Source organism: Syngnathus acus, chromosome 4 (genome assembly GCF_901709675.1).
Source record: "Syngnathus acus chromosome 4, fSynAcu1.2, whole genome shotgun sequence".
Taxonomy (NCBI): domain Eukaryota; kingdom Metazoa; phylum Chordata; class Actinopteri; order Syngnathiformes; family Syngnathidae; genus Syngnathus; species Syngnathus acus.
Genome location: NC_051090.1, coordinates 4,377,424 through 4,392,252, shown reverse-complemented (window position 1 = coordinate 4,392,252; position 14,829 = coordinate 4,377,424). Strand labels below are relative to the sequence as shown.

General features: G+C 42.8%; 1 protein-coding gene across 1 annotated transcript; it reads left to right on the top strand.

Annotated features, from left to right (window-relative positions):
• The first annotated feature begins 10,079 nt into the window (after positions 1-10,079).
• s1pr3a (sphingosine-1-phosphate receptor 3a) lies at positions 10,080-11,703 on the top strand. The gene has a single exon (XM_037249154.1). The coding sequence runs from the start codon at positions 10,104-10,106 to the stop codon at positions 11,262-11,264; it is 1,161 nt and encodes a 386-aa protein (XP_037105049.1). The 5' UTR covers positions 10,080-10,103; the 3' UTR covers positions 11,265-11,703.
• Positions 11,704-14,829: the final 3,126 nt, after the last annotated feature.

The window sequence follows — 14,829 nt, the reverse complement described above, 5'->3', positions numbered from 1 at the left end:
GGAAACTGTATCGTGACAGTCTTAGTGGTAAGCGGTTAAATAAATGAATGCTTTTTTTTGATCAAATGAATAATTTTTTATCACAGAGCTCATCATCTATTTTCATAATCATTGAATATGTTCCTGGAAGTGTCTTTATGAATCTCTTGTTGACATTACAACCAGGATTTTCCCTTTATTCAATGGAGGCTGAAACTGTATGTAACTATAAATGATTTATTCAGCAATACTTTTGAAAATATTCGCTTTTTTATGTGTCTGAGTATCTAACAGTGCAGCAATGTATATGTATGACAAAACATTCCATAAAAAGTGGACTATAGACAGTTGAGCTGCTGGACCAATTCAATTATATGATGCTTTATTGCCATTATTAACAAGGTCAGTTTTGCAAAATCTAATTTCAATGACCCATAGACTTGAAATGATAGTGGGTGAACATAATGCATAGGGAGGGGGCAGGCGCAGTAGTATATGGCCGAAGCAGATAAAGATAGACGCTGCTCTCTTCACACGTGTATGCTTGCCACAAGTGCCAAAAGGTTCTCACACTCGGTACTTGTAGCAGTAGTACAGGAATGAAAAATACAAAACAGATAAAGGGAATACTCTGGTAAAGAGTAGAAGTATTCAAAAGTAAAACCAAATGTACATTATTTTTGTTTTTCAAGTCAAGGAGTTTCTAGTTGCTAAAAATATGATTTTTTTTTTTTTAAACAGCACTGCTATGTCATGAAAATTCTTTTGGATTCTGCAAATTTCTACCCATTCATTTCAAACAAACATGTTATAACACTCGTTTTTGTTGTTGAAAAACATCACTACTACATTTACTTTATTTCAAACGGCCGGTAGGTGGAGACTGCACAATTTGCAAAAATAAATCAGACAGTTATGCTTGACTTCTCACTTCAAGAAATGTTATATGTGGTAAATAAATAAATAACAATAATAAAATAATATCTTAGTAATATATGAGAATGAAGCTTTTTTTTTTAACAATGAAGTCACAGTAATATGAAATTTAACAAGGCAAAAACGTTTTTAAAACAATTTTCATTCGATAAACTTCTACATCTTTATCACAGTTAGATAATTTTTTTTCTAAAAAAACAGCCTTATTATCTGAAGATTACAATTGTATCCTTGAAGTATAAATGTGTATTTCTTTTTCCTTTTCACTATGACTCCACTACTCCTCCCCCTCCCACAAGGGGGCGATGCTGCTGCGTTTATAAGTTAATACAAGTCAGTACAAGACGTTTCTCTGTGGTCTCCATCACCAAACATTTTCCTTCAAATCTACTGTAACAGATTCACCAGTTAGTGGCGGTGACGTGTTCCGACAAAAACTGCCATGATGGCACATTTTAAATTCTCACAATTTGCATTACTCTGCAATTTGCATGCCTACTAAAGTCACTCATATTCAGATCATGTTAACCTGCAGTATGAGAGTAACCTTTGAAGCCGCTTTGGAGACTTTCACTGACTATTTGCTCAGACATTCCAGCCGCTCTTCCCAGTCTGCTCCATTAAGTGAGCATTTCCACTACTCTCACTCCGTGTCCCACTCCCTCTGCAAACAGGATGTTTGTGTCTCGACGGGGCAGTGCCCCAATACAAAGCTGATCATCAGATAGCGTGGCTCCCGCCACTGTAGCAGATTATCAGGGATTTAGCGGCTCTTCCCCTCGGATCCTGACACTAAATCAACGTAGGTAGTCTGCAAAGTCCATACAGTGTAGAAATCCTGACTCCTATTTGTGATTTAGATTCCCTGTGGAATTTTATTTTGAAGAATCTTTGGATATTTAGTTTTTTCTGCACTCCCAGATACCACAAGATGGCGCCAAAGCCTTTGACTAATAGGAAAGTAGTACTGCTATTATAAAAGTATGTTGAGGTGATACATCTTCCCTGAGAAACCATCAAGAATCAGAAAATTAATATAGCCTTTCACCTGGGGGGGGGGGGCAAGCATATTTTACAGGAGGGGGGTGCCCTTCTCCAGCCCCTCTAGCTACGCCAGTGCATGGAATTATAATTAGATCACTTATGACATGTATTGTATTAATTTTTACTGTCAATGGTTTCAATTGTTATATATACATTAGCATCTCTCGTGGTAATGGTCACGCTGTAACCACGGTCGTCACGGTAACATAAGATAGACTCCTCATTGGACCAGCAGTGGATGAAGCAGTATAAGGGCTGGCTCACTTATTTGTAGATTTTTGGGATGTTTTGATTAAAATATTTCATTATTATGACTTCTCGGAACTGTATAAAAACAAAAACATTATGTCACTTCCAAGAAAAGTGAGCCATACAAGGTAGCAGTAGACATCCTGACCAACACAGAAACAGGCCTGACCACACTTGAGGTTTTTGCTGCAATAATACATCAACAGTGGGATTCAAAGTCCACATGACAGGACTCAGGAGACTTGGGCTTCCATGTATTGTATTGCATCAAGTGTGAACTCACCACACTTAATATCAGACGCCTGGGCAGTGGTTTGCGGAACACGGGATCGGAATGGTGACAGGAGATTGTTTCACAGCATAACAATGTCGCTCCGGAGTCAGCCAAAGTAAAAACGGCTGCCGTCTACGTGTTGCTCCTCTGTTTGTGTTTCATAATGCCGATGCTATTTCTTAGCCTGTTTATGGCCTTTTGTATTTTTAGTTAGCATGAAGCTAAATGGAATTGACGCGGCAAAGCATTGTTTGTGTAATTCTCTTTGTTGGGGGTGGCAATAAACAACTTGAAGGTGCTTTTTGAAGATTTTTTTTTTTTCTTCTGTTGCTTTGTTGTGAAGTGAGTTGAGCTCCCTGCTTCCATGCAGCACTTCTTATATCTTAATTAGTATATAATGTATAATAGTGGTTCACATATGTGACAAGAAAGAATGGCAAATGACAAAAATCTCATGTCGCTTTTCTTCATTCCTGGTGACGTTCTGTGATGTTCTCTTGATTTATTAATAGACATTCTGGCTTTGGCCCTTGAAGAACAAACAGATCTCATGGAAAGAGCAGAAGTGGAAAGTTAAATGTAGCACTGCCCTCTCCACTTTTAGGCGCTCTCCAACCCCTGTATCACCCTCTTCCATGTGGTTCTCCGGTCCAACCGCTTCTTTCCTGGTCTACGTTTGCCAATTTCGGCCTTAAGTCCCTTCAAACGCAGCTGTGTTGGCTTAAACTTTTTTTTTTTTTTGGGAAGGAGTTGATTCTGTATAGCAGAATTCTATTTTAGATCAAAGCGAGGCAAAACGTGAACGCCAAAAGCGTTGGTCTCCCATCTCGGCGATACAACCGATTCTCTGTTTGCTCGGATTTCCTGGCGTGTTGTTTTTCAAAAAGGTGCAAGAAACCTGCGCCTGAATCAGGGCCAGTAAGTGGTGTCATTAAGTCGGTCACGCCCCAGACACTCGGGCCTTTCACACATGTGCCATAGATGCTACGCACAAGCCAACGTCTGTTTGAATACGCCGTAACGACCCCCCCCCCCATCATCCTCGCTATCATATGACCCCCAAGCGGAGGCCGGCTGTGTGACATGACATCATTTCGCGCAACGGTCGCTCAACTTGCAAAACTGTCGTTAATCATTTTACGATTTTAATGCCTAGTGAACATCTTGAGATTTTTTTTTGGAGGGGCGTTACTAAATTTTATGTGAATTTAAAAGACCACCATCAAGGGGGGCATTTATGTACCATGTACTACTAGTATGTGTACACACTTTAATTAGGTAATCTGAGAGACTGTATGTGCTGCTGTTTCTCTTAGCAAAGGATTTTTTGGGGGAAAACATATTTCCTTGCCCACCCACCAAGTGCGATATGACTCAATAGTTTGTTTTGGTTTTGTGAGCCGCCTACGATGGATATGGAAAGTCCAAACACTTTTTATATCCACTGTAGGCGGCTCACACCCGCACCCCGAAAACAAAAACAAAGCAAGCATTGTGCAGTACATTTACAATATAGTTGTGATTGTTGTTTATTTATTTTTTGCTCTATTTATTGACTTTTCAAAAATAGGTCTCTACCTGTGTATACACTGTAAACCCTAAATATGGGCAGGTGGTTGTGGGGGGGTTAGTTTATTTTTATATTTGTGTGTGCCTTTTCGCTTCACTGAGTACTTTTGGTGATGCTTGCACCATATTTTTTGGAATAACGGTCCAAAAAGTTCGACCTTGGTTTCATCGGAGGACCACAACACATTTTCCCACATGTGTTTGGAAGGCTTTGTGGGTTTTTAACAGGGGTGTGAAGACCTTTAATAAACACTGTAATACCACCCTGACATTGAGTTTCTCCACCCATGGTTAATATCTGGGATTTAATTTTTTTTTCCCCCTAAATCTCTCTCGTGTCAAAGCCAAGCTAAGCACAGAACATAAACATACAATGTACCTTTGTGCTTAATAGTCTTTAGTCCACAGAGCGGGCACGTCTTTATCTTTTGGACTTCTTCCATTCCAAACAATTCCATTTGGGTGAGAGCTGCAGAAAAAAAAACATGAAGTCACTAAAGGCCTTTTTGGACATTTCTAATCTATAGAATTTTCATTCCGGCAAACCTGGATGGAATTGTGTCGACTGAAGCCAAAATACACATAAAACTGCACAATGCCCAACTCATTTGCCAGTTCTTGCTTTGGTTATATGGAGGCAGTAACTCGTTTTTAGAACCATGTGTCTCGGCGCTGGCAGAGGCTGTTAAAAATAATGGATTTTAGACATGTGCTCAGTTTCCTGTTAGACGCTTCGGGTTAGACACCGGGGGGGAAAAGCGCTCCCGGGCCAAGGCGAGGGCAAGCCTTAGTCCCTTTCCCACCTCTGAGTCGCCTTTAAATATTCTTGACGGAAAATTGCGACCTCAGACAATAGCTCGGTGTTTATACCGAAGGCACATAAACCTTAACGAAGCCAGGAATCTGACGCGGTGTTGTTGGCTGCGTTTATTTTCCTGCCACATTTCCCAGCATGCCATACGACCTCTCCCCTCGCCCTTGTTCACTTCCCTCTCTATAAACACAAGCATCGCAAGCAACGTGCGGCATCCGAGAGGCTGTCGGAGGAGCGGCCGGGCGAGGTGGGAGGCGAAGGAGGGCGGCTGTGATCTTAATAATGGAGCGTGGACTGCATCGTCATGTGGTGGTCTCATAAACGGCGGTGCACCACGGCGTAGCGAGGCCACGCACTACTCGTTTACTCCTTTGTGCGAGACGATGTGTGTAGTCCACCGCAGCATATGTCACACACATGGCCCTCAAAAGAAGATTTTAAAACACGCCAGTGACTCTGGATGGACACTCGAGGCCTGGTTCTAGAAATGCGAGTCATAGCTTGGTGGTCTGCAAAAGAATTGACAATAATGACAACAATATTATTTCAAAAGTGCGCCTAGCATGCTAGTAAAACAAGCAATATGAAACTGCTCCTACCATTGTGTTTTCTGCTCACATTTTCTGTTTTCAGGTTATGCTGATAAAAAATATTACTGTGTTTCCAACCTATTTTTCTGATATAAATACGTTAATTTTGGCATTTTTTATTGAGGGGATGGAACGGATTAATTGTATTTATATTCATTTCAATGGGGAAAGACAACTTGAGATAAGTGCAAAACATTACAACATGCTTATTAATCATCTTAGGTAGCCAAAATAATACATGTTAGCAGTTCTACTGGATGAATTTGTGACGGATCCACTCACTACCTCTAGTGGAGTGAACGTGTTTTGGACACGTCAACGTGTCCTCGTCTAATGTGATGTGAAGTGTGTGTTTTTAGCTTTTATTTGGGCCCGCGTTTGCGTGGAGCCGGGCGGCTTTTCGGATAGTCACCCTGTCTTACTGCTGTGCCTGGTTGAATGCTCACCACAGCGCTGCAGATCTCTATCTAGTCATTTCTTTATGTGCACTGTGGCATCATATGGCAGGGTTAGTTTGACGCCGTTAGCCCGCTAGTGCACATTCAGCAGTCATTTTCATTCATAAGCACACATTACTCTTTACCACAGGCTCCCTTGCCGGGTTACACGTTGGCCTCGGATTCTGCCGAGGTCAGCACAAGAGCTGTTCAAAACTTTCAGCGAGTTTAGAGGCAATAGTTGACCAAAATGGTGGAAACATACTAAACTCAGAAATGTACATAGATAAAAAAAATAATTAAAAAATAATGTAAAATGAATAACAAAATTAGCTTGATTATCTAGCAATAAGAATCGGACAAATGCACCTTACTCATATGTATTTACAGATTTTTTTTTTATAGTTTATGTAATTATTGGGAGGCCTGTGGTTGAGTCCGCAAAACCAAACAGCTACCTAAAAATCTGAATCAACAAAGCACTTGGTTCCTTCCCACGTCCATGTTGGGCATACCATGTTTGCTCTCTTCCTAATGCCACCCGCTGGTTGGCTTAGCTTGGCACAAAGACCGGAATGAAGTGGCTGTGCGCGCAGGAAATAGCATTAACTGGCTCGATCTTGGATGGTCAATCGGAACAAAAATACTCTGTGGTTGCGGGCATGGCTGGGCGGAGAAGCTTTTTTTTTTTTGTGTGTTCTTGTGTGGTCCCAATCTGTCAACTTTTATACTGTAATTGTAAATATACATAAATATATATCCAACTATTTTCTCCCAAGGATATTACATTTTGGTTTTCATATAGGTATGAAGTGGACGGTTCAGCTGAGCTACATCAAAGTAGAGCAGCTAATGTTTTACGTAAACTGTTTTCACACGGAATTACACAAATGAGCAACATTTCCTTCACGGGGTTATGTAGGGGCAAAGTCTGCGGTGAGCGAGATATAAACGTTACCATCTGTGTGACGTAACAGCCGTTGACGTGAATGAAGGAATGATGATGTGTCGTATTCCAAGACATGTCTTTCCTCGGTGGTCACGATGATTCCCAAATGTAGGAAATGAAAAGATCAGACATTTGTAAAAAGCTGGGCTGCATAAAACCGCACTTATTACATTTGGACGTGACTTCCCATTAATATGTCTTTCCTTATTCAGCGTCATGGCGAGAGCTTTATGCCATAACTGTAAATGTCAATGCCAACATCCACCTTTGAAATGAAAGCAAAAGCGCCATTGTGACACTTAAACGGGCCGCACTTTCTAAAACTGTCTTCACTTTTTTATTCAGACTGGTCCTTACAGGGACATAAAAACCACGCACGCACGCACATGCACCATATTTTATAAGCGTTCCCAGAGGTCACCAAAGCAGTTGTGAGAAAGCCAGCGATGGTTGTTTACTCATCCCATCTATTTCCATCATATTCCTCAGGCAGAGTTAACTTTCCTATCATAAAGAAAATAAATGATGCCATGAGGATGTGGACTTGAGTTCCAGAGTGATTACTTGAAGAGTTCAGACATTGTGGCAGGTTTATAAGCACTCTTCCCAAGAACTAAATCACGGCATACGAAAGTCACCAATCGTGACAATCAGCAATTTCGCATCATCCCACAGATGTTACCGTTAATCCTCTTTACATTTCATTTGGGACAAAAACCTCTCCACCGCATTCCCACCAGTGCTCATGTGAAATTTACATTTATTTTCCATTCGACCAGGGGGGAGTTCACATATACCGGAAGCTAATGCTAATAGCTAACCCTAAAGTCAGCATCCAACAACACAGCAGCTTTGTTTAGCAATCCCTGGCAGATCTTCACCCTAGCATTCTACAAGACATACGTCCTGTCATGCTTTCTTCCTTCCTTCCTTTAGCGCACACTTTGATGGCATTATTTTGAGTCGGGTGCAGATAAAAAAAAAAGGGTTATCTGAAAGATGCAGCAAAGCTGTTCTCCAGACAAGCGGTCACCTGGTGCCCTTAAAGACCCCAGGAGCTCTGCTGATAAACCACCAGAAAGCCCCGCCAACATCTGATACATTATCTCACTCTCTGCTCGACTTGCAGACCCCCCCCCCCCCCCCCCCCGACAGACATTGTTTCCTTTGTGGAAGATGTAGAATATATACAATGAAGCGAAATATGGCGTCCTTTTGTCCATTATATATTTATATACAGAAAGTTCAGAAGGTTCAAAAGGAAAAGTGAAGATCCTTCAGGGCCATGCAACTTCTCCATTGTTCCCATCTGCCTTTGACATTCCCAAACGTCCGCCTCATCAGCGCTGGCTTACGTCACGGCGTCATGACTCAGTGCGTCGCCGCACGTGTGAACTGAATGCAGCCCGGTGCACGCAAATAAACACAGGCTATGTTTTTTTTCCCACAATTTACCAATCATGCAGCTACTTTTGCTTTTTTTCCATCGTCACTGAAGTGGTTAGAGTTTCGAGGGAGGGATTGTTTCAAGTTGTGGTTTGGAGTTAGGGTTAGCTTGAAGCCAGTCATGCGGTGAGTGTGGTTCTGTAACTAATTTTCATGCAAGTAGATTTGCTGAATGAATAATTTGAAGTTAAGGTTTTAAATCGGGGTTAGGCCATCGGAGTATGTGCGCATCTGTCGATGCCTGCTCAGGGTAAAGTCAACAGCTTTGAAGGTCATTCATGTTGCTCCAACGTCCAACTGACCTCCCACCAAAACAAATTTCACTGCAAGTGTCACATTTGCCTCGACCGTTAATACGCTTTCAACAGAACAAATCAACGCAGGAGGAATCTCCATTTTGACCTCAATGCCTCATTTAGTTACCACTTTGCCAGAAAGGCATCACGCGGAATGACTCTTCCGATTCACGTCCATTTTGGTCCTGTCCAATGGGAGAGGTCTGACCTATCTCATACACTCCAGTGACAAACGGAGCGTAGTCGTTAGTCACTTTGGAAAGAAAAAAAACATGCCGCGTCAAAGAGGAAAAACATTCATGAGGTTAGAACACTGATGGCCTGTGTGATTTCCCCATAAAAGGAAAACAAAGTGAAAAGCTTTCATTTTGATGTCTAGACTGAGATAAACTCAAGATTTGACATTGGGCATCAAATGCATTCATTTCCTTGACCACTGCAGGAATTTTTGAAGCTGTCACATCTGTAATATTTTTATTTTTGTGGTTGCACTATAATCATAATTCATCATAATTAATCAGAAAACATATTTAACCTACTTTTGAGAAGGAAAAAAAAATAACGATGACTTCTTTCATTTCTACATTGCTCTTTTTGTTACATTAGTACATACAATACTTTTTTTTTTTTTAAGTAATAAAGGTCCAATGGTTTAATAAAGCATGCACAGCAAGTGACGTCCACGCATGATTCCTGGACGTGAAGAAAGTTAAGAGTAAGGGAGGAGCTGACGGCACAAGAACCGCCCTGCATCAGTCTGAGAGCACTCCTCTGTTTGGGAGAGCAGGCAGCAGGACTGAGCACTTCCAAAAAAACTTCACACAACTTTTGCCACCATACTGACTGGACAACCGTTACGCTCCACTTGCTTTTTTTTTTTTTTTGCATTTATGAAGCGGCGGGATATGTTTAAATAAGGACAATAAGCGCACTGAGAGCTTTATGGACCAATGATGAATTCAAATGTGGTGAGTACTTTTTTTTTTTTTCTCACGACAACAAAACTGAACCTTATTCAATTTTTGTTTCATTGAAGAGTTGCATGTATTTGAAAGTTGATTAAAACAGATCATGCATAATACGTGTCGGAATGCACAATTTGCACTTTTAGTTCATTTCTAACATTTAATCCTACCATAAAAAGGTAGTCATTAAAAAAAATCAATTAAGCTATTTCATCAATAACGGTTATGTTTGAATTACCGTATTTCTGCTCCTCCTATGAACATGTACGTATTTAACAGGAGGCAATGCACATTTATAAACAATGCGGTAAAAGCGCCACAGTTAGTCGAAAGGCTATTTTTTCTATCTGTAGTTTCAAGACAGATGTTAAAAAATGTGTAAACGTGCAGTAAAATAATAAAAATAGAATTTTTTAAAAATCCTACCTTTGCATCTGATTGGCAGATCATCCTGAGGCGGCTGTCGTAGGATGCCAGTCCCCTGAGTCCAGTGCTGTGGCGCCCTCTGCCGTTTGAGCGAGGGAACTGGGTGGTGGTGGGGGGTGAAGAGGCAGCATGGGTACCCCGCCGGAAGAAGGCATGAACATGGTCATCGTGAACCATTACAACAACTCAGGCAAGTGGGAACGGGCCCGTGGCGGCGGCGCCTGCAAGACAGCGGTGCTGCTGCTCATCTGCGTGCTGATCGTTCTGGAGAACCTGACGGTGCTGCTGGCCCTGTGGAGGAACAAGCGTTTCCACAGCCGCATGTATTTCCTCATCGGCAACCTGGCGCTGTCCGACCTGCTGGCCGGCGTGGCTTACGTGGTCAACATCTTCACCTCGGGGAGCAGGACCTACTTCCTGACGCCGGCTCAGTGGCTGGCCCGGGAGGGGAGCATGTTCGTGGCCCTCAGCGCATCCACCTTCAGCCTCCTGGCCATCGGGATCGAGCGCCACATGACCATGGTGCGTCTTCGCCCGTGCGAGACGGCCAGCCGCGGGCGTCTCCTGGGCCTCTTGGCGGCCTGCTGGCTGGTGTCGGTGCTGCTCAGCGCCCTGCCCAGCCTGGGCTGGAACTGCTTGGACGACCTAGACTCGTGCTCCACGGTCCTGCCGCTGTACGCCAAGAGCTACGTGGCGTTCTGCATCAGCGTCTTCAGCGCCCTGCTGGTGGCCATCGTCATCCTCTACATCCGGATCTATCGCCTGGTGACGTCCAGCGGGCGCAGGGTGAGCAGCCGACCTTCCGAGTGCTCCCTGGCCTTGCTGAGGACCGTGGTGATCGTTCTCGGGGTGTTTGTGGTGTGCTGGGCGCCCCTCTTCATGCTGCTGCTCCTGGACGTGGGCTGCAGCCGCAACGGGTGCGCCGTTCTCTACGAGGTGGACTGGTTCATCGCCTTGGCCGTGCTCAACTCGGCCCTCAACCCTCTCATCTACACGTTGTCCAGCAGGGAGATGAGGGCCGCCTTCTTCCGCCTGCTCTGCTGCTGCCAGAGCGGCGCCGAGTCCACCGGGACGCCCGCGGCGGGTAGCCCCAACCTGGGCACGGCGGGGCCCACGGCGGAGAACAGCAAGAGCAGCATGGGAGGAGGAGGAAAGGCCACCTTGAACAAAGGAGTCAACGCCGATGAGAAGCGCGGTGATCCCGCCGCCACCGCGCTGCCTCACCCGGCGGGACCCGCCGAGCTACTGTCCGCCGTGCTGGTGAAGGCCGGGGCCCTCGGAAAGTTCTGACAGAAAGAAAGCCAGAACTTTAGGCACACCTGCACTGGCTAATGCAATATTTCCTAACCTTGAGTAAGGCACATATTTTACAGGCGGAAAAATACATCAAACAGAAATGGCACAAAAAGAAATATAACTTCTGGATTCAAATTCAACGTATTTAAAAAATTTATATATATTTATGACAACCAAATCTATAATGTGGCCCAGTTGTAGCGCTAAAAATGTGTTCACCTTGGGGGCCTTTTATTTCTTAATTATTTGATCCAGCTTTTGCATTAGACGCGGTGTTCCTAATATTACGGCTGCTGAGAGGCTCACAATGCACTATGGTCAGTTTGATTTGGATCAGGATAAAATGAATCCAGATTCTAGACTAATGAAAGCCACTATGTACAACAAATGTAAACTTAACGTGTTTGTATTTAAAATGTTTCATGGACTAAAAGAAAAAAAAAAATCAGAAGCGTTTCCAGCTTGTGTTGAGGCTGTTTTATTTTTTAAATGTAGAATTTAGTTAGGCACTTTTTGTTTGCTTGTTTTGCATGTGCTATATGCAACCCAGCAGCCCCGCCCACCAACACACACACACACACACACACACACACACACACACAACTTGATTCGTATATTTTCTGTGAAAACGTTTGTTGCACTCACCCGAGGTGGATTTTGTGCTCTATGTGCATAACAGCCGCCATGGTACTGGGATTGTAAATGGGATGATTCGAGTAAAGAAGATTTAAGAAATGTATTTTTATTTTTTAATGAGGGGGATGAGTTCTGCTCTTGGAACTTTACCACTACTGGTGCAACAACCACATTTGTCCTGATGGTGGCGGTAGAGCGCCACCTTTTGATGCGCTCTCATTAGACATTTTGTCAATTATCTTGTGACCAAGTTTGTGTTTCTTCATCAGCATATCTAGAAACCACTCGGACATCAACTAACCACTAGTAGTGATTAGGAGTGCTGGATGCAAATGATTTCATCGTGGTAGTCTGGTTCCATGATCTAGTCAATAAAATAAAAAGCTGTTTGATGTTTGTCAGATTTTAATGTGTCGTGAGTATGTGAGTGTGATGATAGAAAAATCACATGTTGACCCTTTGCACAAATCTACATTATTGATACGGTCATGTGTTAGCGTCACTTATTTAGAAAAACATTCAAAAAGATGCCAAGCGGCGTTTAGACAAAAATAGTGCCACACCAATTGCAAACTTTTCATTAATTACTTTCACTCGCAACTGAAGTAAAAAAAAGATCACACCTAATTTAGTAAAAACAACCACTTAGTCTTTCGGGTCATTATCTTAATGCTAATGCTAATGCTAATGCTGGAAAACAAATGGTGCAGCAACAAAATGTAAACCGATAATATAGCAATATTGCAGTGCATTGTGCAGCAAAGAACGGTCAGAAACTGACAAGAGTGGCATTTCACGCTCACCTCACAGAGATTACTCCTGGTTCCGCACTTTGAATTGTGATGTAGAAAGACAGCAGGGATGTGAAAAGCACAACCTTCTCCCAGAAAAAGGTCACAAACGCTTCTATTCGTCTGTTGAGGATGAGCAGAGCCTGTTGCTATTTGAAAAAGAGCAAATGTTAATGTCCATGGAGATTCACTGCACAGTAATCTCAGGTTGGAGTGTATATAAAAAGTCTACACACCCCTTCTTAAAATGATAAAGTATATTTTTTCCCACCACTAAAGGAACCTATTACATGTACATCTAAAAAAAGAAATCTTAAAAAACAACTTGAATGCAATGAAGTTGCATATGTATGCACACCCTCTGGTGTACTGTATGTACAGAAAATTTAGAATGACGGCAATCGAACCCAGAACCATTCAACTGTGAGGCAGTTGTGCGGCTCATTAACACTCACAAATGGGCTTTTTTCCGTAAGTGGGTCAATCACCTTATATATCATGTTAACTAAATAACCGTCGCCAGTTCTCTGTGAGGGTTTAGACACGGTGGATTTGTGTGATTCTCAATGCGCAATTTGCATTTGCATATGACTAATGTGAACACGACAGGAGGACAAAAGGATCAGCCCGCCCCCTGTCATCATGATCCCCACTCTGGGGACGATTTGAATGATTTGTGTTTGTGAAACGTGTGGCGACACTACAAACGTGATGGATTTTATGGTGTGTGTATAAAAAAAAAAATTGCAGATTAAATATTATTTGATTTTTTTAAGTCAAATATAAATTAGGCAAATAAAAAGCAAATTTTGAAAAAAAAAAAATCACAATTTTTATTGAGCTTTGTCTTTTCGTGGCAAAACTAGACAACTTTAAGTAAATAATTGAAAAGGTACTTAATCCTGATTATGAGGCGGACATGCTAACCACTAGTTCATTATGCTATCAATCCGGCTAGCCCAGATATACTTGAACTAGCAATCTAGCTTTTGCCTTGCATGATTTGCTACTTGGTGGAGGTCATGCTTGACTAGCTCCATTCACAGCGTGGGACCTGCTCAATGTCTTTCAATGGAAAACCCCTGACAAATCCTTCCTTAAAATAACTTGCAAATCCCTCAAAACAGCAGCTGCTTTCTCTGCAAACCATTTCTGATTGCAATCTTCCGGCAAGGCACGCATGCAAGGACACACACACACACACACGCCTAATTTGACCTCCACACTTTGTCCTCCAGGCCCCCTGCCACAAGTGCAGGATTTAGCGTGTCTCGGTCGAAGGATAAGTGAAGCACAGCGGGCTGGTCTTAAAGCCCGTCACGCGTGTGCAGTTTCTCACTTGTGGCGCTGAACACGCTCCGAGCGTAGATATAAATACAGTTGCACAGAAACAGAACTATTGTTGTCATGAAAACAAATCGGACACGCCTAAGTTAGCTTTTGCGCTAAACACGCTGAGATCAGCGAATCATTCCCACTGGCAATCTCCAGGTAGATTATTTGCAAGTAGATTTGAATATTTTGGTCTGGGTTTATTCCGCCGGGCCAACTGCAATGGCTGAACAGCTGCCACCGCCGCCGATGTCTCGTGATTGACACCCACCACCACCACACCTGACATTGCACACACACGTGCACACACAGACTCAAAGTCACGACAGCTGCATGCGAACACAGTCTAGCAGGAAGGCGATACTGGCGCTGGGATTCGTGACAGAACGGAGCTTTTGCTTCAATTAGGACCTGCAAACGAGAGCTGGAAGACGAGAGTCAATTGGAAATGAAAATGAAAAATTCACATCAGAACTACTTAACTCACACCAACATTCCATTTTGAACCATTCTACAGGAATGGTCAATGTATTTGCAGAATTACATGACGTAGTACTATTGATAAATGAATTACTTGAATGTCGATGTCGCAAATGGAAAGAAAGAACGATTGGTGCAATTGAAGTGAGGACGATATTCTTTGATTCCAACATGCTGTGCTGCCACTGTCGTTACATTTCACATTTTTCCCCAGGGGGTCTTGCTGGAAAAAATGGGACCATGGCAGCACCCCCCTGCCATTCTCAATGTCAATGTCTGTCACACATTCAAGATTTTTTTTTTTTAACAGTATCTCCACC